Source organism: Anopheles gambiae, chromosome 2, assembly GCF_943734735.2.
Source record: "Anopheles gambiae chromosome 2, idAnoGambNW_F1_1, whole genome shotgun sequence".
In the NCBI taxonomy this organism is placed as follows: Eukaryota; Metazoa; Arthropoda; class Insecta; order Diptera; family Culicidae; genus Anopheles; species Anopheles gambiae.
In genome coordinates, this window is record NC_064601.1 from 45712450 (window position 1) to 45739639 (window position 27190).

The following is a 27190-nucleotide window of genomic DNA, read 5'->3' on the forward strand; positions in this document are numbered from 1 at the left end:
CCACTTGCAAAGGTAAGCGGCTTTCGCGATCTCTCTCACACAAGCAGCAAATGAACAATTCCCTAACAGCTGGAAAACGCTAATTAACTGTCACTAAGCATTATTGGTGCAGCAGCACCAGGCAGGCAGTGCAGTGCAGTGGATGGTGCAAACATGTTGAATATGTTTGCGGCATACATTCAGTGTGCCAAAGAGTACATGCCACAAACCCCTGTCGCTTGGTGGTTGGTCACAGCTTTAATAAAGTTGTGCATTACCGTTTAATTAATATAATTTATTTAAATTGCTCGCTGCGGAATTGGCTACTCGATGGTAGGTGACAAGCTGAGACAGGTAGTAAAAGTGTTTGACACTGCTCACTATATGTCACCATTGCACAGTTTCAGATTAGCAAAGTTTGATGGAAAAGTAGTACGTTAAACGTTTGTCGGAGTCCTTTGATAAGAAGTCCCGTGGAACATGGTTGTGCTTTCTATTGAAGCTGTTTTATTTTGCAATTACTAATCTCTGATAAATTTGATACAATTTTCAGCGAACGATCTCAATACATCCCACACAAATTGTTCAATACCTCGACACAAATTGAAATTAGTGTAAGCAGTACACAGAAAAGACATCAATGCATATTGATGAGTAGCACTGGAGAAATTAGCACAACTATAAATCGAGAGCTTAAACATTTGATTTATTTATCTTCAATTGTGCCGTGGATTGTGGCGCACCAAACCACCTCGAATCTCCCAAAGCCGCAAACAGGCGGAACACCACGAGACATCCGGGCAGAACACGATAGCTTGAGGGCGCTAGAACATTAACCCAGCCACCGCTTCCCACTCACTCGGAAAAGTTGTCAATTGTGGCCACATTCCAACAGATGCGCACTCCCCCCCAAACCCGATCGCCGTCTATACGATTCATGGAGGAAAGGAACAGGTCTCTTGCATCGACCATGAATAAAACATCATTTAACATCTCTTAACTCGCTCGTTTCATCCGTAACGAGAAAAGCCGCTTTGCTGCGGGGCCAAAATCTGGAGCCGGGTTGAAAAGGTAAAAGTTTTATCTTCTTCGGAAAAGGGAACAATGCCACGCGGGAGGACCTAGCAGTCTGTGTCGTCGCTTCTCGCGCAAGCTACGCTTTATCCCCGAAGCGGCGCCGGCACCAGGAGTGGAAATGCGAGGCGAACCGAGACCTGGCCACACTCCCCGGGACCCACACTCTTGGGCTCACTTAAAATTGGAAATTAAATGATAACAGCTTGCTACGAAGGACGAAGGGAAATGTGTATTGTACCACCGCAGGGGTTGACATTATCTGATTCATGTTCGTGCCCGGTCGGCCCGGGGTTTTGTGTGTGGGCCCCGGTGGAGAAAGCGTATCGGCAAACCGGTGACAGCTAGGAAGCCTTACGCCTTAAGATGTCGGTCGATGTCACGCGTACGGCTATTTCAACAAGAAGGAGCAACTTTTTCCCGTCCCGTACCATTGTTGGTGGAAAATTATGGGAACGAAGCCGAACGTATGATCTCAAAGCATTCACCGTGTCATTTATCCGATTTCATCTTTCCGATCGAGTTTTGTTCAATGCTCCCCTAAACCCAACCCCGCCCACAGAACAGAACCAACCACTGGAATGGCACACGAATGGCAAATGATAACGATTATCATCTTCAAATAGAATCTTAATGTTTGGCGAGACTTCTCTTCCGCTACACCGAGCGGGCGGCTCACCGAGTCTTGCATACCTTCCGGGCGCACGCCGTTCAAACGTCCAGAATGCGGCCAGACAAGAGGCATGGTTTTTTTTGCGGCATGGTGAGCGTCTTGCTTGCGTATTCTTATTGTTTATCTATAATCAAGCGATGACGCAAGGCAGTCGAGCATACATCAAAGCGATCTGTCTGCAAACGACACACCGTAGGGCCTCTATCCAATGCTCTCCTGCCTTCCTCGCTTCACTAACTGCGCATTAAGCGTTCCAAGTTTCAAGTTTGTCTTAAATTTTCCTCATTTTCCAACCGGATGAGCTTGAGTATGATGGCCAAACCGTAGTGAGGGGTACTACGGTGACAATTGTATCCCCGCTCGATTTAATTATCATCGCACTGGAGGCTATTGGGCGAGCGAATGTTATCGTTGTCTATCGCTATGTATAGCTCTTTTCTTTTGCAAACTACAACTTAAAGATAGCACGTGGTGATGCATGCGATGCGAAGAAAAAAAGATGGGAAAGGGGTTACACTTACTGATGCCCATACCGATCACTGTGTTGGTGCTGTCCAGTTTGGCTTTCTTGGTGGCGAGATCCTGGTTGTTGTTGTCCGACGCTGGAGCCATAACAGCTGCTTGACTAAGTAGTTCGTCGCTTCCTCGCTGCAATGGGACAGGGAAGAGAAGGTGAAAATGAAACTCGTTAGCAAAATGAAATTGAAAAGAATCCTACTTAACGGAATGTGTGTATGTATACATGTGTAGTAGAATGGTGGAAACCATTCCAAATGAAACTGTAACGGGGGACGCTCAATTATCACACTCCAGGGAAAAGGCTGCACAGTAACGACTCATTTATGTGCGTTCATGTTTGTACCATATTCTTCTCTCTTCTCTGGACGATATAATTCAATCAACGGCCCCAAAACGCAAACCATGACTTACTACTACGAGCAAGAGAAGTGTGAGTCTCACAATTGGAAAACCGACCTACCAAACAAGGGATGAACGAGAAAAAATATATCTCATTTTCACGCAATTTAAAACAAAAGAAAACTTATACCCTTGCCAGTATCCGGTGATCCTGAACACCACGGGGCTTGAACATATCCGTTTCGTCACATAAATCGCTGCATGATGTATAGAGGAAATCGATTTTTTTTACATTTAACACTCATCTTCTGTGGCAGCAGTAATAGGGAGAGGACAACATTCAGCCACCCGAAAGGGATCATTATCCTGAACGATTCCCAATGCTATATACAAGCACGCAGCACGCAAAAAGAGGTGCGAAACGCAATTCAGGATGTAAACGATGACCCAAAATGTCAATTTGTTTTTACAGTTTTTGGAAACAAACGTCCATGATTCATTACTGGATTTGGTTTAAGCTGAAATGGCGTTTTTCCACTCTTTTCAGTTTGCCTTATTCGACAGAACAACATCACTCATTTCAGGTCTCAATGTTGTAATAGCTCTAACAACGGTTGTATTGAGAGAGAGAATGAGAAATCAGACAAAAAATTGCAAACAAAAGCCACTCACTTTATGGTCCGAAATGATACAGGATACACCCGCGGGCAATTTCGATGAAGTTTTTCACACAATTGTTGGTACCATCGAACCGAGTGGGCGGGTGGCCTGCTCTTACCTTTAAAGTGGGCACACTTGACATTACGGCACTTATGCAATGCTCGCTTTGCGCGCCGCTTTTTTCGGCTGTTTTGTTTATATTGGGCGACCGCTTTTGAGCTGCCGATAGCAGAAAGAGCGTTTTAATATTTCAAGTGTATTGCCATCAATTCGCTTGTCGGTAAATAGACGAAGCAAGGTACAAACAGTTTTTACATGCTTTAAAGTTGATCACTATGCTAGAAAATTGATCGATTGATTTAATTGCTCCAACAAAATAGAAAACGTATCTATTGAGATGTGATACTGTCATGGAAATTAAAAAGAAAATCATTTCGTTTTGCAATCAAACTTTAATGTTTGCACGATGCTAGCTATTCCGTTGGTCCTAACATGGCATACTTGATACACTTTAACAAACCACCATCAACCTAACATCAATCCGCCCGGCGTCGTGAAAACGTAAACGAACTTAATCTGTCAGCGGTTCTGTGTTCGTCGTTCCGCTTTCTGCACAGTCCCAGTCCCTGTTAAAGCTGGCACCGTATGGCGCCTGAAGAAAGGACGAGCAGGGCAGGGCAGTGTCACACAAAATGTCACCGAACAAGTCGCAACAAAGGCTGCTGCTGCTGCCACTGGTACCACTTCCCATTCGGTTGCAATGCTTCAAATTCCACCTTTCCTCGGTTCACAAAACGAGAAGCAGAGTCAGATGGAGACGGTTGTGTTATGTGCTCGCAACCCATTTCCGGATCAGTTTATTGCTCCTTCGAGATCGTTCCTGGAGCCTCGTTTTGGAAAGTAAAGAGTATTGTAAAGATGAAAAGAAACTGAGTAGCGAAATGGAGTAGAACAGCAACTGGAATGGGTTGTTTCGGGGTGGGCTGGACGAGTATTACACCGGTACTTAAAGGTGTTCCGAGCCACACTACATAACACTACATACACGTACCCGCCGCATGGTGACAAGGAAGTGGAGCGAGTTTAGCTCTTCTGAACCCATTTGCTGACAGATGGCATAGAACATGGTCGAACGGGCGTTTTTGTAAGGAAAAATAAAGTAAAACGAAATGGAATGACAATCCTTTTTTCGTACATCCACCAGCAGTTCGAGAGGTTTCCTAGTGTACTTTTTCGGTCCGAAGCGCACTATGTGCAGACTCATTCAAAAAGAAGCAAGCAAAGGACATTTACTGGCACTCTTAATCTTGCCGATTGCACGCGAGACGCAGCCACGCGCTGAAAGGACACATGCGGACTTGAAAGAAAGAGAAAACTCGCAACGAGTCAATGTAGGAGAGGAGTGTGAGCTGCTAATACGCTTCATTGAGCTAAGCCGGCACTTACATGGCACCAACACCAACCACCAGTAGGACCATAATTTGTCACAAGCCACTACAGAGCCGATCCTGGCGTTAGAAATTGTCATCGTGTTGATTTTTCAGCCCCTTGCCAAAGTGTCCCGCGTACGAGTGTGTTGGCCCATTCATTCAGCACCATTCTGCACCCCATTCAAGCCTGTCGTTGAGGCTACTCGAGAACGTTTCCAGCCCGCTGTAAAATCAATATTTAACTATCCAAACCCGGGCGCCTTTAATCCCCGGTAATACTGGCGCAGTTATAGACGAAAATATAGGAGAGTGGAATGACAGAAGCAGGGTGGATAGGAAGTGAAAAGAACAAACAGGACCGGAAAATGCCTACTAAGCCGGAAGGCTAACAAGAGACTCTTCTGGCTGGACGAACGTGCTAAGCCTCCTCCCCTGCGGACCCACGTTGACACCGACTAATCACCGTGATCGTTACAGCTGGACTGTTTGGGTGGGGTGTTAGACATTATGTAGATAAGATAACGTTATTAATAATGTCAAATAGCATCAATATGAAAGCTAGATGCTCCCGTTCACTTGATTTGGTATTAATTTGCGGTGCGGTGCCCCGGTCGGAAGTATCCGTCCGCGTTGAAATGGCTTTCAAGAAATGACAAATAGAACGGGGATTAAAAGCTGTTCCGCTTTTGGCAAAACGGTATAAGCACACTTATGAAAGGAATATCAATGTGACAGCTCTTTGTAGAGCTGTTTGATAGTTGAGCCGAGCGACAACACACTGAAAATTAATTTAAATCGGCAAAACGAGGGTTTGTTCGATGATGGATTTACAAAGTCTATTTCACTGGGACGAAACCCATCGTTTAGGTAGGAGAGAGCAGAGGGTTTCCAGAAAACATTACCCAAAACATTCAAGAGTTCGATACAAAACGGAGTGCGGGTAGAGCTTCTAGCTATTTGCACGACAAACCATAAACAGAAGTAGGCAAAGGCAACATCCCATTCGAGCAAACCTCTATCCTAAACAGCTTACTGTCCCACTCTTATGCTTACCTCAGGCAATTTTCTGCCACTTCAAACAATTCGCCCCAAATGGGTGGCGGTCGACCCCAAAATCGAGGGAGATACTCCCAAAAATGAAAAAAAAAAAACAAGTGACGGAACCAAGGTGAGATTACGCTACTGGGAGGGGATGAGTGGTGTGGACTTTATCTCAGATAAGAGCCGGTAACCGGATCCCTCCACATGTCCGTAAGGAGAAGTTTTCAATTTTTCTTCACCACACGACTTTGGGGGACGTTTTTACGGGGTGAGCGATGCTCGGCGATGGTTTTGCTGCGGTTGATATGACTACCTCCATTATCCATTTTACATGACCGAAACCCTCGCAAAACACGCACTCAGGGAGCACTTTAAGCTTATCCCCATTGGCAAAGCAACGGCCCCACTGACATCATTCCTGGCCCTTCACCACACACTTCATTGTTATTGGGAACCGTTGTCCCTTCTCCGGAGTCTGATGAAACAGGCTCCGATAATCGACCGGGAGTGCCTCGAGGGTAGTGTTCGGTCCTGAGATAGAAGAGTTGTTTTTTCTATCGAACAGAAGGGTAGCTTTCTCCTTTTCGTTTTTTCGGGAAAGGCGTTTGTGGTTGATGTTTGAAGTGTTTTTGATATTTCTTAAATAGATAAATTGGGACGAGAAGGACAGTGCACATAATTCAATGGGGCCATTCTTAAACGAAGGGTAAATCTCGGCAAAACGATGTGCCACACAAACGGTCGATCACAAAGTCGATCGGTAATCGTATTAAGGATCTTTCTCACCCGCATGATCCTGGCAAAAGCAACGTAAATTGAATTCCATTTTCAATCCTTTAGTGCGAAAACATCACGTACGAGGAGCATAGGAGTGCCGTAATAAATTGCGCTTCACTCACAAAACACTTTCCTGACGTTTTCAACCGTAAATGGGGTGAAAATTGAAGACTAATGAATAATATTACCACCATAATTAAAGCCTGGCTCTGGCTGGTTGGTAATACCACACGTTCCCGGGTCGGTTTGGATGCGCTGTGAACAGATTTTGTACACCGACAAGCCTGCGTTCGCTACATTTACCATATGGATCCGGTTCCCATCGCACATCGGAGGCACAAACCATCCAACACAACCCGTTCACCATGGCGATAACGCTTTGCTCTCGCATACAATGCGAACCATCGGTGCTCTGACGTGACAGTGTACACCACCACCGAGCGACAAACAAGGGCAGATTACACATTTTAGGCATACGCCGCTAAAGCGAAGCGACCTGGCTTGGTTTTCTTTTTGTGTGGCCCAGTGCCGTGTACACCTATCAACACCTGAGTGCGCTGAGTTTTCCCGCGGAAAACTCCCAATCTGTTGTTTGTTGCTGTTTCGTGCCACTGCGTCCCCTGGAATCCGTCACAGTAAGGGCGCGCTCCGGCACGCTTTAAGGTAATGGGTTGGGTGTGGCGGTTGTGCTGTATCTAGCCGGATCAGGTTGTAGCGGTTCGCATGATAATGGCAATAACACAACCACCCACACACACACACAAACAAAAGCAAATACTTTCCCTTTTGGGAGGGTTTCTCTTTACGCACCGAAGCGGTACACAAATTCCTGACATCATGATGGTAGCTCGCACACGAGAGGGCCAGGTTCCTTTTCTATATACGGCCCCCAACAACACACGCCTAGCGGGAAGAAGGGATGGAACAACCGTGTATAGCCGCAGGACCCATCCGAAATTGCGGCCGTCTCCTCTCTCAAAGCCCACACTGCGAGGGGCGATGATGTAAAGGATTCGCGAATAGTGGTACGTCACGGAGTTAAAACAAACCTGTTAGAGGAGAAGGCTAAGAGCATTGCCGACACACACACACGCACAGATACAAAACATACAAAGTCATGGAGTGAGGGGAAAGCTAAAGAAGAAGACTACAAAAAACTGAACAAACCAACCACTCGATGCTGTGTATTGATGTAAGCGAACGTGGAAGTCATGTATAGAATTCATGTGCGTTTAAATATTGAAGATGTATGAATTGAGAAGGGCCAACGGGCTTTGGAACGGGCTGCTGAGAGGCCTGCTGCAGCTCGCCGTATAGAAATAAAAAGTCATCTTAAGTGTGTATGGGTGCAAACGAATTTATAGTAACAGCATCAGCAACAGCGAAGCAATCGAGACTTCTTTCGAGAAACTTTCTCGATGTTCGAGAAGCACTAAAGGACGTCCCGGCAAAAGGACCCTCAAGGTTCATGCAGAGACTGCACGAGAGAGTTCAACCGTGAAATGACATTAAATGATTTCTCGGAATGGAACCGAACGCTCGCTTAGCCCTGCCCACCTTGGTGCAGTTTTGATGATGATGATGGTAAAAAATAGGACCCCCACGCATCTGCTGATGGTGGGCAGTAGTGTTGGGTTCCTTGAACCTTTCGTTGAGATTCATTCATATGAATCTTCAGCGATGAATGATTCGAATCTCGAATTGAATCTTCAAAGAAACGTGAATCTCTAAAGAGTCATGAATCTCTCAAGATTAATTAATCTCCGAGGATAACATACATGAATCTCTAAAGATTCATGAATTTCCAAGGATTCATGAATCTCGTATGCCTGCATAGGCTGTTATGACCACGTAGGTTGTGACACCAAGAAGAAGCATAATAAGAAGCTCAAGCTTTATGAATGTTTAATTATTAATTCATCTTTCTAGATTCATGAAACACTTGCGATTGTAGAATCTTTGCAAACGAGCTTCCGATTCATTTAATCATTTGAAAGATTCATTCAGATATATAAACTCGAATTAGATTTACACAACACTAGTGGGCAGCAGTCATCGATTGAAATTTGGAGAGAGAGAGAGAGAGAGAGAGAGAGAGAGAGAGAGAGAGAGAGAGAGAGAGAGAGAGAGAGAGAGAGACAGAAGACTGCAGATGATTGATTTTAAAGTACGTTCGGAGTGGCTTATTGGCGTCCATTACACATCGTTAGAACAGAATCAAAACAGAGTCCACGTCAGCCCGGGACATTGAAAACACGCCGAACCCCCCCCCTCCCCTCAATCCCTTTGATGTCGGGCGGAAAACGATATGAATGCGGTGATAGGTAATATCATGTTTTTTGTTGTTTGCTGATGCTGCATACATGTGTATTACATACACGTCGATGGGCATAACATAGCAACGATTCCTTTCGTCGCGGTATTCACATTTCCGCACTCCCTCGCTCATTTCCACATACACCCAATTAACTGTTACCGTAGCAGGGAGGGACTTTGATTTTGTCAAAGTTCATAAAGAATTTCTCTGCCCGGAATGCAGTTGCGTGCTCGACAGGGATTCCTCAAACGAGTGAGAACAAACGGGGAACGGGATATAATCGTGCTCGACGGTATTTTGAAATGAAAGCAGCTGCAAGAATGTGTTTTCGACTGGATTTAGGTAGTTAGGTAGCGAGCAAGTATCGCGCGGTATTAACATACGATAACGGCAACGATGAATTATACTCTACACATACCGATGGCAGATGGTTTTAAATTTCATTTGAATGCCTGTTTTGGCACAACGCATTACAATGGACTGAGAAGAACTTTTGACAGCGGCAAGAGCTGGAGGAGTTTGCACATCTGTTATTATACTCCTTGTGTTTCTATTCTTTAAAATCGGAAGGGATTCATTGAGGGCTACTGCGTTTATCGAATGTTCTATCAACGTTATTTACAATATCTATGCACAATTGCAGTCCAACATGCTGAGTATGAACACAATTTTTCGTATATTTATTTTATAAGACAGATTGAATTAAATGTCTACATGTACGACTGTACGTAAATCACATTGTATGTAAGTTCAAAATGTTCATGTTTCTAACAGAAATGAAGCAAAGCGAGTGATGTTTAAACAATTATTTGTAAAACCAACTGCTTCATGCTTCCATTGCGTGGTATTTCTAACTTTAAATCCCTTGGATTTAACAGCAATGCACGCTCATTACACCATTTACTGTACCCTTTGCGTGATAAATGAACAAACAAAAGGTTCAACATGAATCATCCTGGAAAAAACACACTCGCGCGCACTCGTATTCTCTCGTATGGAGCATTCCAGCCAAAGGAGACAATAACCAACCACCCAAAAAAAAAGTAATTGCTCACATCGAAAAGAGAAACCGAAGGACAGCGCCATCCCAACAGGGGATAAAAGATTGTGTGCAGAGGAATGATAATTTTGCACTCAACAGAAAGAAATTAACACTGTCTTTTGCTCGCAGCAAATAGCTAGGGTTTTAAGTGAAACAAACATACGCTACGGGTTGGTGCGGAACCTCCCGACATGCATCCGTCCCGGGTGCGCTTTGCTAGAGCTTGTGCTCGAGTGCCTACTAGAGTAAGAGGGCAAGCACGGCGAGCGCAACACTTGAACGAAGACGACGGCGACGATGACTCATTAACCGTTGTTTTCATCGCTGGATAACGGGGCCCACCCCGTTGTGGAGTGCAGTGTTCATGCATTGAGGCTGGCTAAATCCCGTATCCGCTCTTTATAGCGAGCGTTTGCTTTATAGCGTGTACTAGCGTGTGTCCCTGTAGGGTGCAACATATAAGGGTGCAACATTGTATCTACACGGCATAGTGAAACAAATGCGTAAACGGTAACAGAGCATCAGAAAACATAATTCTGTGCAGTTGCTATAATTCTGTTCAAATAGGTTGTAGTTTTATGAGCATTTTAATATTTATGATTTTTGTAGCACATGTACTGTACTTTACGCCATACGAAAGCCCACCTGATTGCAGCAAAAACATACCCACACAACATTCAAAAGCATTGAGTTTGAGTTAACGCATGAAGCTTCCATTGTTAGTCAGTTAACCATGCACGAAGCAGATACAGCATTTGCCATTTACCTGATCCTAGCGGGAAGAAGGGAAAAGCAAATAGCAACAACATGAACAATGATGGATTGCATTTGCTGAGTGTAGCACTAATTCAGCGACAACAGAAACCAGCAATATCATCATGCAAACGGACCCAACGGTGGAAGTGGGAAATCAGTGCCACAAAGGGAAGACAAATCGCTTCTCGGCAGCTTCCAGCGGCACGATTGCGCCTGGCAGTTATGCAAGCGAGGTGGAAAGCAAAACCAACGCAATAAAAAGAGAGAAAAAATGAAACGCCCGTTTAAACATATCAAAACCGTTAGCAGACGCGAATACAATGCAAAAAAACAAACGAACCATTTTGTTGTTGCTCGCGCTCTTTTCGGTTGGCATTCTGTGGCGTATCAGTGGCAGTTTGGGAGGGGTTTTTTTTTGGGCGATACAAAATGCTGACATAATCTTGGCGCGAGCGTGTTAGTTTAAATAGCAGCAGGGAAAAATAACGGACATGATGAACTGGAGCATTCATTCGGGGTGAGTTTTGTTTGTTTTAGGCGCAGTGTACTTTTAGGTAAACGGGTCTCGTTTCACAACGAAGCAACTGATGCGTGTTTATGAAATCTATTTCCAGCGTGCGCTAGCATCAAGTCCAACGTGAAAATGGAGGGACGACAATGCTGTAGACAGAACCGGGGAGACGGCAGAGTCGTCAAATTACAACACGTTAAATAAACAGTTCTGATGGGTGTTTGATGTGTGGGTTTGATTTACATGGCCAGCATGTTGCTGTAGTTGTGTGCAATAGATAAAACAAGAATAAATTTCCATTTAACTATTAACCAGATGGCATAACTACTACTTCATATAAACGATATGTATTACTTAGCCGCTTTTAAAGCTATCAGCACGTTGTACACATCACCATTACTCACACAATATCTACCTGTACCAGATTTTGTAGAACCCACCTCACACACGTTGCCAAATTATTTGGCTCGTTTGAAGTTTGTTTCCCTCCATTTAGTCACTCTCAGACCAGAGTGGCAACGTATTACAGACCCGAGCAGTCGTGTGCCTGGAAGCGATGACTTTACGTGGAAAATCTGCTCGTTTAAAAATTGAAATAGCGCTCCGAAGCGTATGCCCGGAGGAACACAAAACGCCCTGGTTCCTAATTGCAATGTCTCCCTTGTCGTTTTCCCTCCCACTTCCTCTTCTCTCCCACCCCTCCCAGTCGGTTTTCAGTTCATGTTTTCACAATCTGTGTTCACGCAGGGCGGGCTGGCTGGTGTTTGCCGGGGCGATTATTATTAAAGCGGCGGAACAGCATCTTAAGCGCCACCTGGCGCCTCCTTCAGGTCTGTGTGTGCGAAAGAAAAAAAAGGGCAGCATAACACCCCCACACAGCAGGCGACGAGGACTAATGACATATGCGTGTCATTTCGCTCGTTTTCTTTTTTTCCCACCTTTTCGGAGCCCCGTACTCCTCGCTTGCACATCCATCCTTCCCCCCCCCCCCACCATCCACCTTACGCAAATCCTCCGTAAACAAAACACACAGTAGGATTTATAAACTTTATGAGAGACGCGGTACAAATCGACACCACCCTTAGCTCCTCCCCCTGAGGGTGCCACAAAGCCAACAAGAATCTCTGGAGCAAATCAAAATGTTTTCCCATTTTTGTGTGTTTCTGTGTCTGTGTGTGTCTGTGTGTGTCTGTGTGTATTTCTCATTACTTTTCGGCCACCGCAAGGGGGAGGAAGGTCGGTTAGTCGGTCGCTCGTCGTCGCCCGGTCTGTTTCTTCGTTATCATATTTTGCTCCACATTTCAGCCCACGATTGTATCACTTTTTCCGCCCCTCCCGGTGCGATCGAAGGTTGAACGCAAACAGAATTCACCGACCCATCCTGGCGTACGTCTGCTACTTCTGCTAAAGCGGAGTAGGATTGTTTTGGCGTGGTAAGGGGCGGGAAATTAAACAGGCATTAAAGTAATTGAATCGGGTGCGGAAGTGAAGTGTCGTGCTGCGCCGGGCGGTCGATGCAGGAGTGGAAAAAATGGTAGCTTCAGAGTGAGTCGCACGAAAATTGCGTCCTCCCATTCTAAGCACAACATACCGTGGGCCTTCGCTTCACACTTTTTGACTGCGATTGTTGGCCGAGATTGACTGATGATGGTGCGATGCTTTTCACATCGCTAATGCTGTTGCTGCTGGCACAAAGCTCAAGGTATGAAGCAGCAGCTTAGCGTGTTCGCGGGATAATTTTTGGGGCCAGGGACTCTCGCGTACACGCACAGCCTGGGGTTGCGAGCGATAATGACGATGTCATTGAGCTTATTTTTCATCTCCCGGGCGGGAGCTCCCTTTGTTCTGGAGGTGATGTGTCCCAACGTGAAAATGTGAACGTGACTTTTGCACCATTGGTGATTAGAGCAAGAGAGAAAGAAGAAGCTAGGAGTCATGCTGTAGGTTCGGGGGTTGGTTTTAAAGCATTGCAAATTGCTACTGTAGAATAGAAGGAAGTACACTGGCTCGAGAGCTATGGCAATGAAGAAAAAATATAACGGAAAGCGAAAAAAAAACCCATCAACAGACGGCCAGGAACCTTGGCTCGTCTGCAGGCAAAGTGAGCCGACGATTACAACACACAGTCCCCCTCGTCGTCTCAAGCCAGCTTCATCGCCCGAGACTTCTTTTCCCCGAGACTGCGGATGACTGATAATGATGTCGAATTAAACGTTTTGGCCCCGACATGATGAAAATGCGTTTTTGCTGTTGCTGGCTTTGCTAGCGTCGTGGCTAGCAATATTCAAAGAGGGCGAATTGTCGGACCAGTCGTTTGGAGAGTTTGTGGACGCAAGATAAATGAGCTCGGAGACCCACAGAAGGGAAGGGCGCTGCGCAGTGCTGCTAAAATCCGCAACCAAGATACAATTAACTGATGAATTTTTATGCCTTGCCAAGCTGTCTGTTGATTTCAATTTACGCGTCGGGAGACGGATGGGAAAGAAAGGAAAATTCATTTAAACTTATCACAACATCGGGCGACATCAATGGTTGGAACAATGTTCGCAGCTGGTGGTTCAGACGATGGAACGTGTTTGTTACTAGATATAGAACATTCTTGTCGAGCGCAAGATCATTCTGCTTATAAAAAGCCAAGGTAAGAATGGGCGCCCAATCATGATGATATTCTTAAAGTTCTTATCGTTGGTATAGATATGAGCCGGTCTCGTAGTACAGTCGTCAACTCATACGACTTAACAACATGCCCGTCATGGGTTCAATCCCCAAATAGACCGTGCCGCCATACGTAGGACTGACTATCCTGCTATGGGGGGGAATCAATTAGTCACTGAAAGCCAAGCTCATAAGTGGTACAGGCACGCTTATGCGGCATATGATTTAACGCTTATTGCAAAAAATATACGTTATTTACTATGGTAACCATAAGACAATTGTTGTAACGGCAACATCCACAAATCGATTAGTTTTTCTCCAGTACTGAAAATCGCACCACATGTGCAGACTGACTGTTTTCGTGGTAAAAATAGTACAACAACATTGGCTTGTTGTTTACTACTCGATTTAATAATACCCCTAACGCTTTTCCGTGCCCAACATGACAACAGGAAAGGAATCAAGCCAATCCGACCACAGGGCGAGACCAACAAGTGAATAAAATGAAGTAACTTGTTGCCGTGACTTGATATTCTTTGGGCTGACTTTTAATGCCACATTCAGCTCCGTGCACAGACTTTGCCATGTCCTTCCGAAAGAAGTTACGCACGCATCATCGTGTGTCTTTTGCCTTTTTCAGGAACGGCAACGGCACAGACACTCACACGAAATCTAACGCAGTAGGAATTAGCACACTCGATTTGGTCGCAATTAGGCGTGACTAAGACCAGAAAACTGTCGTTCGCTTGCTTGCTTTCGCTTCACGATTTCTCGGTCGTACTCCTCCACCTGTTATTCCCTCGTTCCCCCGTTAGTTTCGTTCTATAAGGCATGTATTCTTGTCGTCGGACGGGTAAAGTTTTCACCAACGTTCCTTGCCGATGGAATCGACCGACACGACGACTAGAATGTTGTGACGCTAGCAAGGAATTTCCTCGGTATTTAAACTAACTTGCTCGCTCACATGTTGCTTCTTTGCAGCCAGTCGCTCGTGTCGCTCGAGTACCGATTTCCGGCTTGAGACACTCTCACGTGTCTTTATGTGTTCTTTTCTAGGTCAATTACACACCACAAAGCACACGACCACGGGTGCCCTCTTTCAGGAGCAAGCTGCTAATGCACTGGCGCAGCCCAATCAATCTCCGATCTCCAGTCTTAAGAAATCTTAGAAAAAAAAGACCACAAAAACACGGATAACGACACGCACATTATCGGCTGGAAGCGTTTTCATCGCATCTTCTTTCTTCAAGCTCATCATTATCGATCCCGCCCGTAGCTTGCTGCTGTGGTGCTGCTCGGCAACATCATTAGACAAGCGTTTAAAGACTTTCAGTCACGGACTGGTAGCAGCTGCAAGGGCGAACGAACAGGTCCGCCAACTCGAACAATACTATGGCAGCTGCAAAAACAACGTACCATGCACGACTCGGTAAGTAAAGGAAACACTCAAATGAACAAGCAAATACTCTAGGTCGCGTACATTCGCTCACTCGTTCCTGATGGTGCGACACGAGGACGAGCGAATTTCACAACCGGCCCTCACTGGTTTGCTGCGTTGGTCTGTCTCCGGGGTTTGGGTGATTTGCCTAAAATTTAAGGCGCCCCCGAACACGCCAATGTACGGGGCTTCGGGCAGTTTAGCTCTCTACACGACGCTCTGCATTCATCTTCTCCCGCTGTCGCTATCCACCCACATATCCTAGGCAATTTAAAGGGCTTCCCGTGGGATTCCCAAGGCGACACGCCGTTTTCACTCTCGTGTACCACCGGTCCGAGAGCGTGTCAGCGCACAGGACAGGGCTGGAAAGTACAATGATCCTTTTCTCGCTCTTCCTCTTTCGGTTCTGGCCCTCTCCCCATATCCCGGCGTATAATGAACAAAGTTTATAATTGGTTTTAATTATTAACACGATTGTTGATGGATTTATTTCGCCTCGTTCGCTTCGGGTTCCTGGTGGCCGTTCTCGCTCATCGTTCACCTTACCGGCAAGTTTTGGGGGTCAATTTTGGGGATGGTCTGGCTGGCTGGCTTTAGCCACTTTCCAATGGAGCAATAGAAGTGTGTTAGAAGTGTCGTCCGTTTTCATACTAGCACATTCACCCATTCACACGGAGCAGCTCGGTGGTGATGTGCTTCAGATCACACCTCCAACACGATGGGAAGGATTTCGGCCGTTTCGGAACGGCTCGAAAGCGATAAAGGTGCTTTCATTTACCGCTTCATCGTACGACAGAAATCGATGTCGATGTCGTCCGTTCGTAACATTGCGATTCGTACAACGGACGGTGGTTCTGTGATAAGCGGGCCTCTTACCGATGGTGAAGTGCCACACCTCGCCAGCTCACGGAGAAAGACCGAGGTGATAAAGTGCAATTAAAATTCAAACGTTATTTATGAACTCGTACAAGTGGTCATCACAGGCCACATCGATTCTAATGGGGCGTGAAAAGACGTGACTTGGGTTCTCGATTCCCCTGACCGGCTCGATCAGTCGCTCGGTGCGCGTTGGGAAAGTAGATGAGTAGGTTTAGTGGCTGTTTATTTGTGGCTTGCGTAGAATCACAGCAGTTTTCAATTCATTTAGCTTTGCATTTTAATTGAGATCTTTTAGATATTTACGACCAACAGTTACGTAACAGTTTGTTAATTATGTTACCTACAATGAGGGGTGGGAATGGTAATTAAACGAAGCATTAACACTCCCGTTTCGAGCAAAGAGACAATGTACCGGCGGCGCAATGCATGAGGAACATCTGCAAATTACACATCGTGCTAATTTTCCGACAGGAGAGCACTGGCCACCGAGCATTCGCTTCCCTGTTTGCGGTTAGTTGCGACTATTGTACATCGTACACCGATTATGGCTCCAGAAACAAAGACCGAATCCCGGAAACGGTGCGCTGCTCCATCCGGAAAGAGAACACCCCAATGTCTACATAAAATGAGGCCTCTTTCAATGCTCTTGTACGCTTGCCGGGCGTCGTCTGCACCTTTTCTCGTGCGAAAGCGTTGTAAAATAATGGCAGCAGGCTACACCTAAAACATGAACACTAACCACCCACATACAATGGGAGTGTTTTCGGGGGTGAGTTAAGGGATATTTTTTGCCACTGGTGGTGGGTTGTTTTCATGTGCCCCACACCACTACCCCACGGCTAGACAACGGAGACTTTTGTCCGAAATTAGTGCAGGGCGTTAAGAGGCCTTTGGTGTGGCTACTCGCACCAGAATCACGCGAGTGGTGGTTTTCCGGGTTCGTTGTATGCCGACGGCCATACCGAACCAGATGTACCCGTGGCCAAAACCAGTCTAATACACAATGGAATCACACAGACACACACAACCACGCTTATACGACGTCGGAAAAAGCTTGTTGGTTTTACGTTTTCTACACTCCATCATGTTTCCTTCGCTACGTGCACACACCCACATAGTGTGGTACCGGAATAAAGGGAAAAGTGTTGCAGGGGCCGCCCTCCCATTGTGTGTGTGGACTTTTATTTTCCCCACCAGTACAATGGCGTCTCGGGAATGGAGTGAACTCAGGTCTCCTCGCCGCATGTCATTGCCAATTTCCAAATGGAAAATATGCCTCACGGTGGTGGTACGGGGCGCTGTGTTCCGCTGTTCGGTATAGACGAGTGCGCTTACTTTCTGTAGGACACGACGGGGCAAAAGGCTTTTCAACAGGTCTACCGAAATGTGTAGTCCTTCCGTCTCCCACCATACACACATACACACGCACACACCGAGCGTTACACTGATTGGGTAGGTTCGTTCGTTCTGTATGTTCAGCGGCGTTCGAGCGCGGACAGGATTCAGCTAACCGTAAAACCCTTACCTGTAACGAGAAAGGGAAAGAAGAAAGAGCAAACATTAAATAGGGCACACACACATACGTCACATTTGTGTTCTGTAATACTGGCGGGCAGAAGGGGTAGGTAGGTAAGTAAATATTGTTTTTGAATTGAATTCGGAATCGGAACTCACCGTGGCATCGGTATTGAACGGGCTAGCACGAGTAAGAAGCTTGTACAGTCACGTGCACGAGGCCAAAGTGACTTTTACAAGCGCACTTTCCGCAGAAGGGTGGATGGACACCACATATACACAATGGAACATTCTAGCGCTGCATTTTGTCTGGCTGTCGACTTTCAAATAGGTCGCGTTGTTGAAGCGAAAACGAACCGCATGAGCGGAACACATATTTTACATCTCATTTGATATTAAATGCGGTTGGTTTCCGGGTTTTGTGGTCGAGCGCAGCTTCAACCTTTCACTAGATTTAACAGTTTAATTTTTAAATTCACTGTCATGAAAATTCGATCGATGGCTGCATTTAAATAGCATACTTTTAGGCGTTTAACTTTCAAAACACAGCCCGATTGTTATAGGAGCTTCCAGCGCACAACAAGAAAAGTGGCAATCGAAATGAATTAATGGTAGAAATGCAATTTCTTTGAACACACTTCAACATTGTATTGGCAAGCTGTTTCGTCCGGGGAATGTAATTCTAATTAAAACACGAGCCCAGAATGACTATTAGCAACAACGCCGTGCCGATGAGGAGCAATTCAGCGAGTCAACGAGTTTGCATCACCGTAGTCCAGGAGCGAATGATTTGTGTAAGAGGGTTCGGAAACAGTATCGATCGTGCATACAATGGTCGGTCTGCCCTTTCCAAGAGTCACCACCACCACCTGAATATGTCCGTTACACACAAACGCGCTTGGCTGGACGGTGGGTCGTATCATTGTCGGCCGTACGAGCAAGTGCCTGAGTCCAGCGTACAGGCTGATCCACTTGCTAATTAACGCTAAGCTACATCCTTTGTTTTTTCCCTTTCTTTCGCTCCCTTCAATTGCCTTCGACGACCGCCCCCCCCGGGTGGACGGATCAAAGCCGATGCAACAACGTGCTGACTCCCTTTTGACTGTGGTTGCCCTACACGCGCTCCTCCATAGCCCACAATCGAGAGGTCGGAGGTCAATTTCACAACAATGACGACATGTCGAACGGAGTTGACCCGTGATGGGAGGCATAATACGTTGATACGGCTGCAAAATACGTTGACCAATACATCCTGGTGGGGTATAGCAGATTGAACGGTAGATAGTGTTGGTAGCAAAACGTGTAGAAAGAGAGCAGAAAGAGCCACTCACCCATGAAAGCAAATGAGTGTAGCTATGATAACATTTACTTTCATCTTTATGCATTGCAGGACTCATCGCAGGTACGGTTCTCGTTCGAAGCTATTCTTTGTTTCAGTGGGACCGGCACACGGCCCGATCGGAGCAACATCACACAGCCCACCACAAAGGAACATATTTATCTCACTTTTAAACAAATTCTCACATTCTATCCCTCCATCATTGCCAGGCTTTCTCCAAGTTTCTCCCACTGTGAACTACTGGACTTCATTTGCAGCGATAGACACATACCACCACGTAGGGCACACACTGGAGAGCAGGAGAATGTTTTATTAGGTTGTTCAAGGCTGAAGCACACGAAATTGGAAGGGAGAAAACAGAGCGTTGTACAAAGGTCAGTGTGACCACACGGCCACAGACGTCGATGTTGCACACTCTTGCATATTACCGCCTTTGCTGATGTTGGGCATGCTGCTGTTGACACATGGCATGTGCATAAGGGTTTTTGTGGGCAGCAAAGGCTTAACGGCGAGCTCACCGTGCCTTCACACTTTGACACGATTCCGAGCAGGGTGGCCGGACGGACTGAAAACCAAACCCAAAAAACCCCAACGCAAACGGTGGGAGTTTTCTTTCACAACAGGGCTGAAGGAAGCCAACTGGCAAACACGATACAGCCGGGGAACCTGCCGAGTAATCGTTTTTCAACAACTTTCTGCTGAACTTTCGTCGGAGAGATTATAATGTTTACATAACGTTTGCCCGGTATGAGTGTGTCGGGGAATAATTTTTCATTCAACATTTTCTGCTTGGCCCCCTTTTCCTTAGAACCGCCCGGGGAATACTCCCGATTCGTTGTACAAGAATACCGGCGTACTGCCGGACCGCAAAGTTTGGATTTACATTTTGCTGCAAGATAACAAGGCAGGCGGAGGTGCAGTTGAAAAATTCTCTCAAACCCAACCAAACCTCATTCTGACAGCGTGTACCACCGGGCGTGCTAATGTACTCTGGCCCGGGAGCCACACGGTTGCATTTGAATTTTCCACCGCTGTGCCGCAAGCCGCAGTCCTTTATCTTGCTTAATACACACTCGGGGATTGCTTGCAGACGAAGGAAGTGACTCATTCTTTGCCATTCTTCAACGCACCATCGTTCCAAGGGACCTGCTCGCTTTCTTAAACCTCATGCCCTCGGACGGACAGGTGTAATTCATCATTCGACCACTTTTCCGGACAATTTTCCAAAGCAAAGGTTCCGGGAAAAGCAAGCAGTGGTAACATGGCTAATGCATTATGTACCATGCAAAGGTGAAGGATGAAGAGGGAAAGAGGGAAAGAGCACTATTGTTTGCCCTTTCGAGCGCAACAGTCAGCTGCAGATTGTAAATGATAGGTGCAATGCATGCAAGCGTTCAGTGTAATGGTGGTTGGGTCGCTGGTTAATGCAGTTTAACAGGAAGAAAGTTTTACGTTTTAAGGTTAAGTTGCGTTAAAAGTGATTCTCAATTTTTCAGAACTGTTAAATCTTCCGGAAACTCTGTCCTTACAGGAGCATATTTATCAACGGATTTCGCTTAAAATAACATAATAATTTCATACATCACAGACTCGCTTCGGCTTCGTAAGGCAAAACGGACGGAACAACATCATCAAACATTCATATGATCCGTGATGTGGCAGTTTGCTTGCTATTGCGCGCGTAAAATGCATTCTTCTACATCAACGTCACCCGTCTAGCATGGAAGGTTCTCACCCACCGTCATCGTTTGCAACAGTGTCATCGTCTATGTGGCCCACTATTGACGATGACAACTCGCGCACTTGAAGACGCTCAATCTGGCTATGGCTGTTGCTGCATGAGCCACTCTCCAACTCAATCTGTCCCACTTTCGTAGAGATCGAAAGAGCCATGGCAAACAAAACAACAAAAATTCTCGCCAACGACGACGACGACGACGTCGACAAAGCATCAACAGTTCCATCAGTACTTGAAACTCCTGCCGTCACTGCTGAGCCCCTGCCGTCTGCTCCCAGCAAAACTGCAAACGTGTCATTGCACCTTGCACTCTCTAACCATCCATTGTGCAATGGTGGCACTCGGAATGCTGGCAGGGAAAATACGTACACGTCTTCCATCTTTTGCGCGGCGGTGTTGTGACGCCTAGGACACATACCATTTATTTTTACGCTTGCACAGGGAGGTCCTGAATCGTTCCGGCAAGAAGGCAAGGATGTAAGAAGCATTCCTGTGCTCCATATATACTCATACACGCGCTCACATGGCTACACACGATCAGACCCGGGGTGGTTCGATCAATCCTAGCCTGTGTCGTTCCGTAAACAACAAAGGCTTAAACCCACCGGGCAATATTTTTGCCTCGCCGAAGTGAAACCGGCATTCCTCAGGAATGAAGTTATTTACGACGACACCATGGTGGACACATGGCACAAGGTAACATGGCACCCACCCACCCCCCGCACTAGCACACAATGATGCATCCACCCCACACAACAATGGAAATGCACGGGGAAAGAGAACCAGAAAAAGAGTAAGTACAAAAGTAAGTAGCGTATTGAGAAGAAGCCGGCATGTGTGTGCGCACCGAATTTCCTTCAGCTTCAGTCAACCGTTTTCACCTCCGTTCGGTTCGCTTGAAGTGCTTACGGTGACCAAGCTTGCTTACAACTTCTTTCTCTTGAACGAGCACAAGAAGGATGAGAAAGATTTTGTGGTTCAGTGGAACGTACACACATACCCGCACTGTGTGTGTGCTTAAATTGAACGAATTTTTACGGTCCTGTTAAATTGATTGCAACAATCTGTGGCAAGAGCGGGTCTGGGGCAATAGGCAATGTCAGCAAATAAAAGCACAAGTACAGAACGGATTTCTATCTGTTTGTTAGGGTGAAAAGTTAGGATTTGTTTTTTTGCTATCCGAAAGCAACGAAAGTAAAACAATGTCCAAACCGCAGAAGAACCGCGCTCCCTCGTGGTCTGGGCACGGAATTGTGAAAAGTGTAGGCAAATCAGGAACGCAAACATAAACACAGTGGCCAGAAGCATTGTGTTATATTGTGCTGAACGAGCAGCCACAAAACAAAAACGCAATTAACGGCTCACCAAATTTAAAGTAAACACATTAAAAGCACGGTGGTGGTAGATGCTTTTTATTTTACGTACTTCATTCGAAAATTGATTTGTTCCTCCACCCCACCGAATTACTGCCCGAAACTTTCTAGCTCTGTATTCCATTGTATATTGTTGTTGGTGTAAATTAAAAAAAAATGGAAAATCGTACACTTGCTGCTGCGCCGTCCAGAGTGAATATTTTATTTGCTTTAACTTGAGATTATGTGCGGGACATTTTTCGTAGTCACCGCTAAAGAACTCCAGATTTCGGTTCAACTGAAATCCAATGGAAAGAAATCAACCGGGAAAAGCAGGAAACCCTCCGTGTTAAAGCTAACGGAAAATTGAATAAAAATCGAATACAGTTCACTAGTGCGGTTTGGGTGAAGGTGATAATCGATTGAACATTCCAAGTCAATGTAGGCGAGCTTACGGCATATCGACTTCTTCCCGTGTGTCCTGCGCCCCCGGACATAACGAGAAATTGGAAGATAACCCTCGAGAATTTCGAAACCAACGGATGACACACCTCAATTGTGTGTGTGTGCTAAAGGAAGTGTTGAACGAGTTCGTTTCTCGCTGTCGCTGATAGGATTACCGCAGAAAACCCACACCGGCCGCAGTAATGCCCGGTCACATGCCCGGTAGTTTGGGCAAACCGGCAATGGAGCATGTGTGGAAATTGAAATTGCAAAGGCTCTTTCTTTGAGGGCCACTTGCAAGGTTCCAGGTAACGACTGCCGCGATACACCGCCATAAGCCTTCCATTCAGAGGGTATGGATTTAGCAGCTTAGCTACATAAAAACGGAAGCGAGCAGAACGAAACAAAAAAAAAAGACAGGAAAACCCCTCACCAAACTTAAAGAGCTAACGTTTGGTGGGAGTTTTGCACTCCACATCGTTTCAGCATTGTGGCTGAGTAGTAATCGAAACCGGAAATGAATGCCAACAGAGAGTTGAAAGTCAAAAACAAGCTCCTCCTAACTTCAACAACATTCATCGCATTACAATCACTTGCCTTACTAATTTTGAACCAACGTGTGGTGTGACGGTATCCATTGCATTCCTATTTTCCACAACAGGCAATTAAACGAACTTTACAGATCCATTTGTGGTCGAAACATTCGCCTTAACATTCATGTTCAACTTCAACGGTAATACTCGTTTAATGTGTGCCCGCACCCTTCGTCCCTGACTGCACTGCTGCTTACACTAGCGACGGATTGTGCCCTTCCCAATCCTAACTGCTTGACTTTTCATATTCAAATCATCATCTTCAACCGACCGCAGCATCTCGTCTGTGCGCATCACTATTTTCAACCACAAATGCTGCTGCCGCTGCGCTGCATTGAAAGTGCTCCCACACAAATGCAACTCTGCCATCGAATGGGAAGCACTTCCCGTTTTAATATGTATGCTCCGATGTATGTATGTGGTGGCAGTGTGCAACTACCAGGGAGAGGTTGGGAAAAGTTTTTCCATACGAAATATGAATTTTGATTTGTGCATCATACTCGCTCCCCACAGCGACCCAGCGGGTTTGGTCGGTAGCAGGAAGAAAGAAAACGGCATTCTTCCGTCATGATGCTGCTTCCGCACAAGTATCAACTGGTAGAGCGCAGATGCATCGAAGTCGTAACGGAAAGAATAACTTCTTCTTGATTTCTTTTTGCATTGCTTCACCAAAACAACGCCTCTACTCGTATACGAGAATGATTGTGGTTAGCATAGGCGGCCACACACACGCACACAAATGTGGGATAAGTTAGCGTTACTGGCTACGGGGTGGGGACTGAAAGCGAGAACTAATTAGCATTAATGATGCTGCAACAGATGCATTATTGAAATTTGTCCGGGTTTAATTACGGTCTCGGTTTGGTCGACGATGAAGACGAAGTTTGGCTTTTGCGTCATCGTCGTTCCCAGCTTGCAGCGCCTCCAAGAGGATTAAGGATTTCGCATAATTGGTGTAGGATTCATTATCATCTCGCTTTTCATTGTTGACGGGTGGAGGTTTGAAGGGTTGGACAACGCCCTAGGTCCGATTGGTCCGATGCTGGTGCGAGAATACATATCCGTATGGACAGATTAAATTTTGGTAGCAGCACACAGTGCCCCCTGCAGTCTTGTTGGCTCACTATCTTCAACCTGCCTCAAATGGCTGACGGTGAGCATTAGCACCGTTTAGCACAGCTACAAAATGGCATAGTGGCACTACTGCACAGACAGACAGACGGACTTTCTCTTCTGTCTGTTTGTATTTTTTTATGTCTGGTCTACGCTTATACACCACCATCTCAATCACATGCACCTGAAAGGATGCAACTAATTGAGCAGAGCTCGGAAAATGATACTCCTCAAAACATTGGAGCACTTTCGAGAGGAATGCTTGTGCTCCGTTCAAGTGCCCGGTGCTGCAAATTCAATCCAAGACCGAGCTGATGGACGCAATCCACTCGATCGTATCTCTTAATCAATTTTCTTCCCCTATTCATTCAATACATCCAACTAGACGTATGCTCCCAACCCGAGCCCGATAGAACAGGGATTGAGTTCATGAAGCGCATCCCCCGTGACAGCATGCGAGGAACGTACGTACACGATACCGGGAGGATGCAAATCTCGCCCTGAAAATCCTTCAACCAGTATGCTCTTTAGCGCAAAAAGCGAGTACGTTTCGAGCAAAGATGATGGATAAGATACAGGATGACACACGGAGCGTGAAACTATCTGGTCTGCACATGTGTTTCTAAACCGTTCAATCACTCTCGTTCAACTTCCTAATCGACGAGGTGTAGAATGACTTCCCGTCCTGATAGTCGTTTTTGGTTCTCTGTGAACATAATTTTCTAATAAATATCAACTTAATGACATGCTGCGTGAGCAATGTCTGGCCCCTAACGGACACTCGGAAGATTGATGTGTCCTGGTAGTTTTCCAGAATTCCAGCTGAGCAGTAGCTTGTTTTGAGAGTATCGAGATACACTCACATCAAGGGTTCTTCACGAACGTACAAAAATCCTTTCACTTTCTATTATTTGCATTCCCACACCATGGCATAAAATGTGAATTGAAAAAGCTAACGAAAGCCATGCATAGGGTGGTCTCCATTTACCGGGAAGCGATTTCTCTTTCAACTTGTCGATCACGGGGATGCAAGGTATAAACACACACACACACTTCAATCTGGACACTTGAGCAACATGGGTTGGATCATTCGTCAAGGGACTGTCGAGCAGATGCTGGATGCTCCTGCACAGCACAAAGCACTGTGTGGAACTTTTTAATAAACCTGTTTTCGGGCGACGATTGAATGCGTCCTTCAGGGCTGATAAACACAGGCAAGCAGAAACGTTCAACCAAAATATACTACTCCCCACTCATTGATCCGTTTTATCCAATCTGTGTTCGTGGCCAAGAGCAGGATACGGTATCATCCCAATATTCCAGGTGACGCAAGGTAGCTGCCACACAACTTTACTGTAGCCATTTTTTTACACCGATACCCCTACTCAAGAGGTCGGTAGCAGCTGATGGGAAAAATCAACATCCTCTCTGAAGTAGAGTGGCAGTGAATGGAAATTTATCCATCTTGTTGGCGCTCTCGATGTGATCAATCGATGTACAGCACAGCAAAACTGGCAGCATTGGATTCTTATACTCTTTCTCTCTCTGTTATTTCTTTCCCATAGCTTCTAGCTGATGCGAAGACATTCGAGTAAGCCACTTTGATGAAAGGTGATAGGTTGAGCTGGTAGAAGCATCCAGCGCCTGGAGCTTCGTTAAATTGGCTGGTAGTAAAAGAACATTCCGCTATCAGGGTAGAAAAAAATTGATAGCGCTTGTAGCTTATAATGTGGTTGAAACATAATAAACTTTGGCAGTGTACCTATCATCGTGATATTAAGATAATAAGAATTAAACATAAATTGAAAATATATGAGTTTGAATTTGCAAGCAACATAGATATATACTAATTTACGTCATAAAAATAAAAGACATTTCAATTAAAATTTGATTACACGAATGAGTTTTTGCAAGTTTTGGACATGGTTTTTCAATATCAACTGTAAAAAAGACACATCTGAGCACCATTTAATTCCCAGAATTCATTAAATAACTCCCCATAGGATATATTTTTCCTTGTCTTGCGACAGCAATCTCTCTAGCCGTTCGTTGCTAGTCAATATAATCCAATACATTATCGAAGTCTGCTGAGCAAATCCAGAACCTTACCATTACACCACTTGTTCGATGTCATCGTCATCAAAATCATAAACGTTGTTTTAATAATTACCTTTCTCCAACCGATTCTTTCCGGTGCACACCACACCACAGGGTCTTCCGACCGTCTGCTATTTTCATTAGTCGCCCGGAAATGGATTCAATACTCATTTTATTCTCAACATTCTCACTCATTTTCATAAAAAGCGTCCCATTTTATCCCCTTCCATCTCTCCAGAAGTCTAGGTCTCAGAGGGATGAAGAGCACGATAAGTGGAAAACTTTCAACATTATGGATATCGAAGCATGTGTCTTTTTTCCATAGCTAGCTTTCCCGTGTATACGTTCAACTCCCAAAGGGGAAAGCGCGCACAAGACTCGGCAGAATCGTTCGCCGCCTAATAAATGGAAAACTGTCGGTTTAGTTCGATTTTCCTATCCGTTGCGCTCTCATTATCCTCTTGAATGGTTGAGAAGGAGGGAGAATTATTCATTAACACACACATACACATATATGGATCGTCGTTCCCCCGGTCGTGTATAAAACTCTGATACAATGTTGCAAACCGTTCACAGTGTACAGGATAGTTTTACCCTACCAGATGCATATGCAGAATCCATAGCGCAAAAAGCATCACCACTGCAGCTGTGTCTCCCAGTCATGAACTCTGGGACTTAACGGGTCCCTCGCTGCTTCCGAACCATCCCCTTAGATGCTCTCTACCTACCATATGTGGATACACACAGCTACAGCTCCTGCTGCTGTTCGAAAAATCATTTACATTTGATTTAGTACGGCAACCACGCACCAACGCTCACATAGCGCAACGACACACCGAAGCTATCCTTTGACGCAGGACCGGGCGTGAATTCTCCGGACACGGCTGCCGGAAGGAATGTACCATTTCA

General features: G+C 45.6%; 1 protein-coding gene across 24 annotated transcripts in view; it reads right to left on the reverse strand.

Annotated features, from left to right (window-relative positions):
* The window catches only part of LOC1278776 (polypyrimidine tract-binding protein 2), a 272767-nt gene that overhangs the window by 29261 nt on the left and 216316 nt on the right, over positions 1-27190 (reverse strand). For 19 of the 24 annotated variants that reach the window (XR_009765440.1, XM_061650468.1, XM_061650463.1 and 16 more), the window contains one exon: positions 2248-2374. Coding sequence is in view for 23 of the 24 variants with exons in the window: in XM_061650468.1 (XP_061506452.1) it covers positions 2248-2374 (127 nt within the window). In the remaining variant the exon portion in view is untranslated. The remainder of the gene's footprint in view (positions 1-2247; positions 2375-27190) is intronic. The other 5 variants (XM_061650466.1, XM_061650458.1, XM_061650451.1 and 2 more) reach the window with 1 other exon arrangement.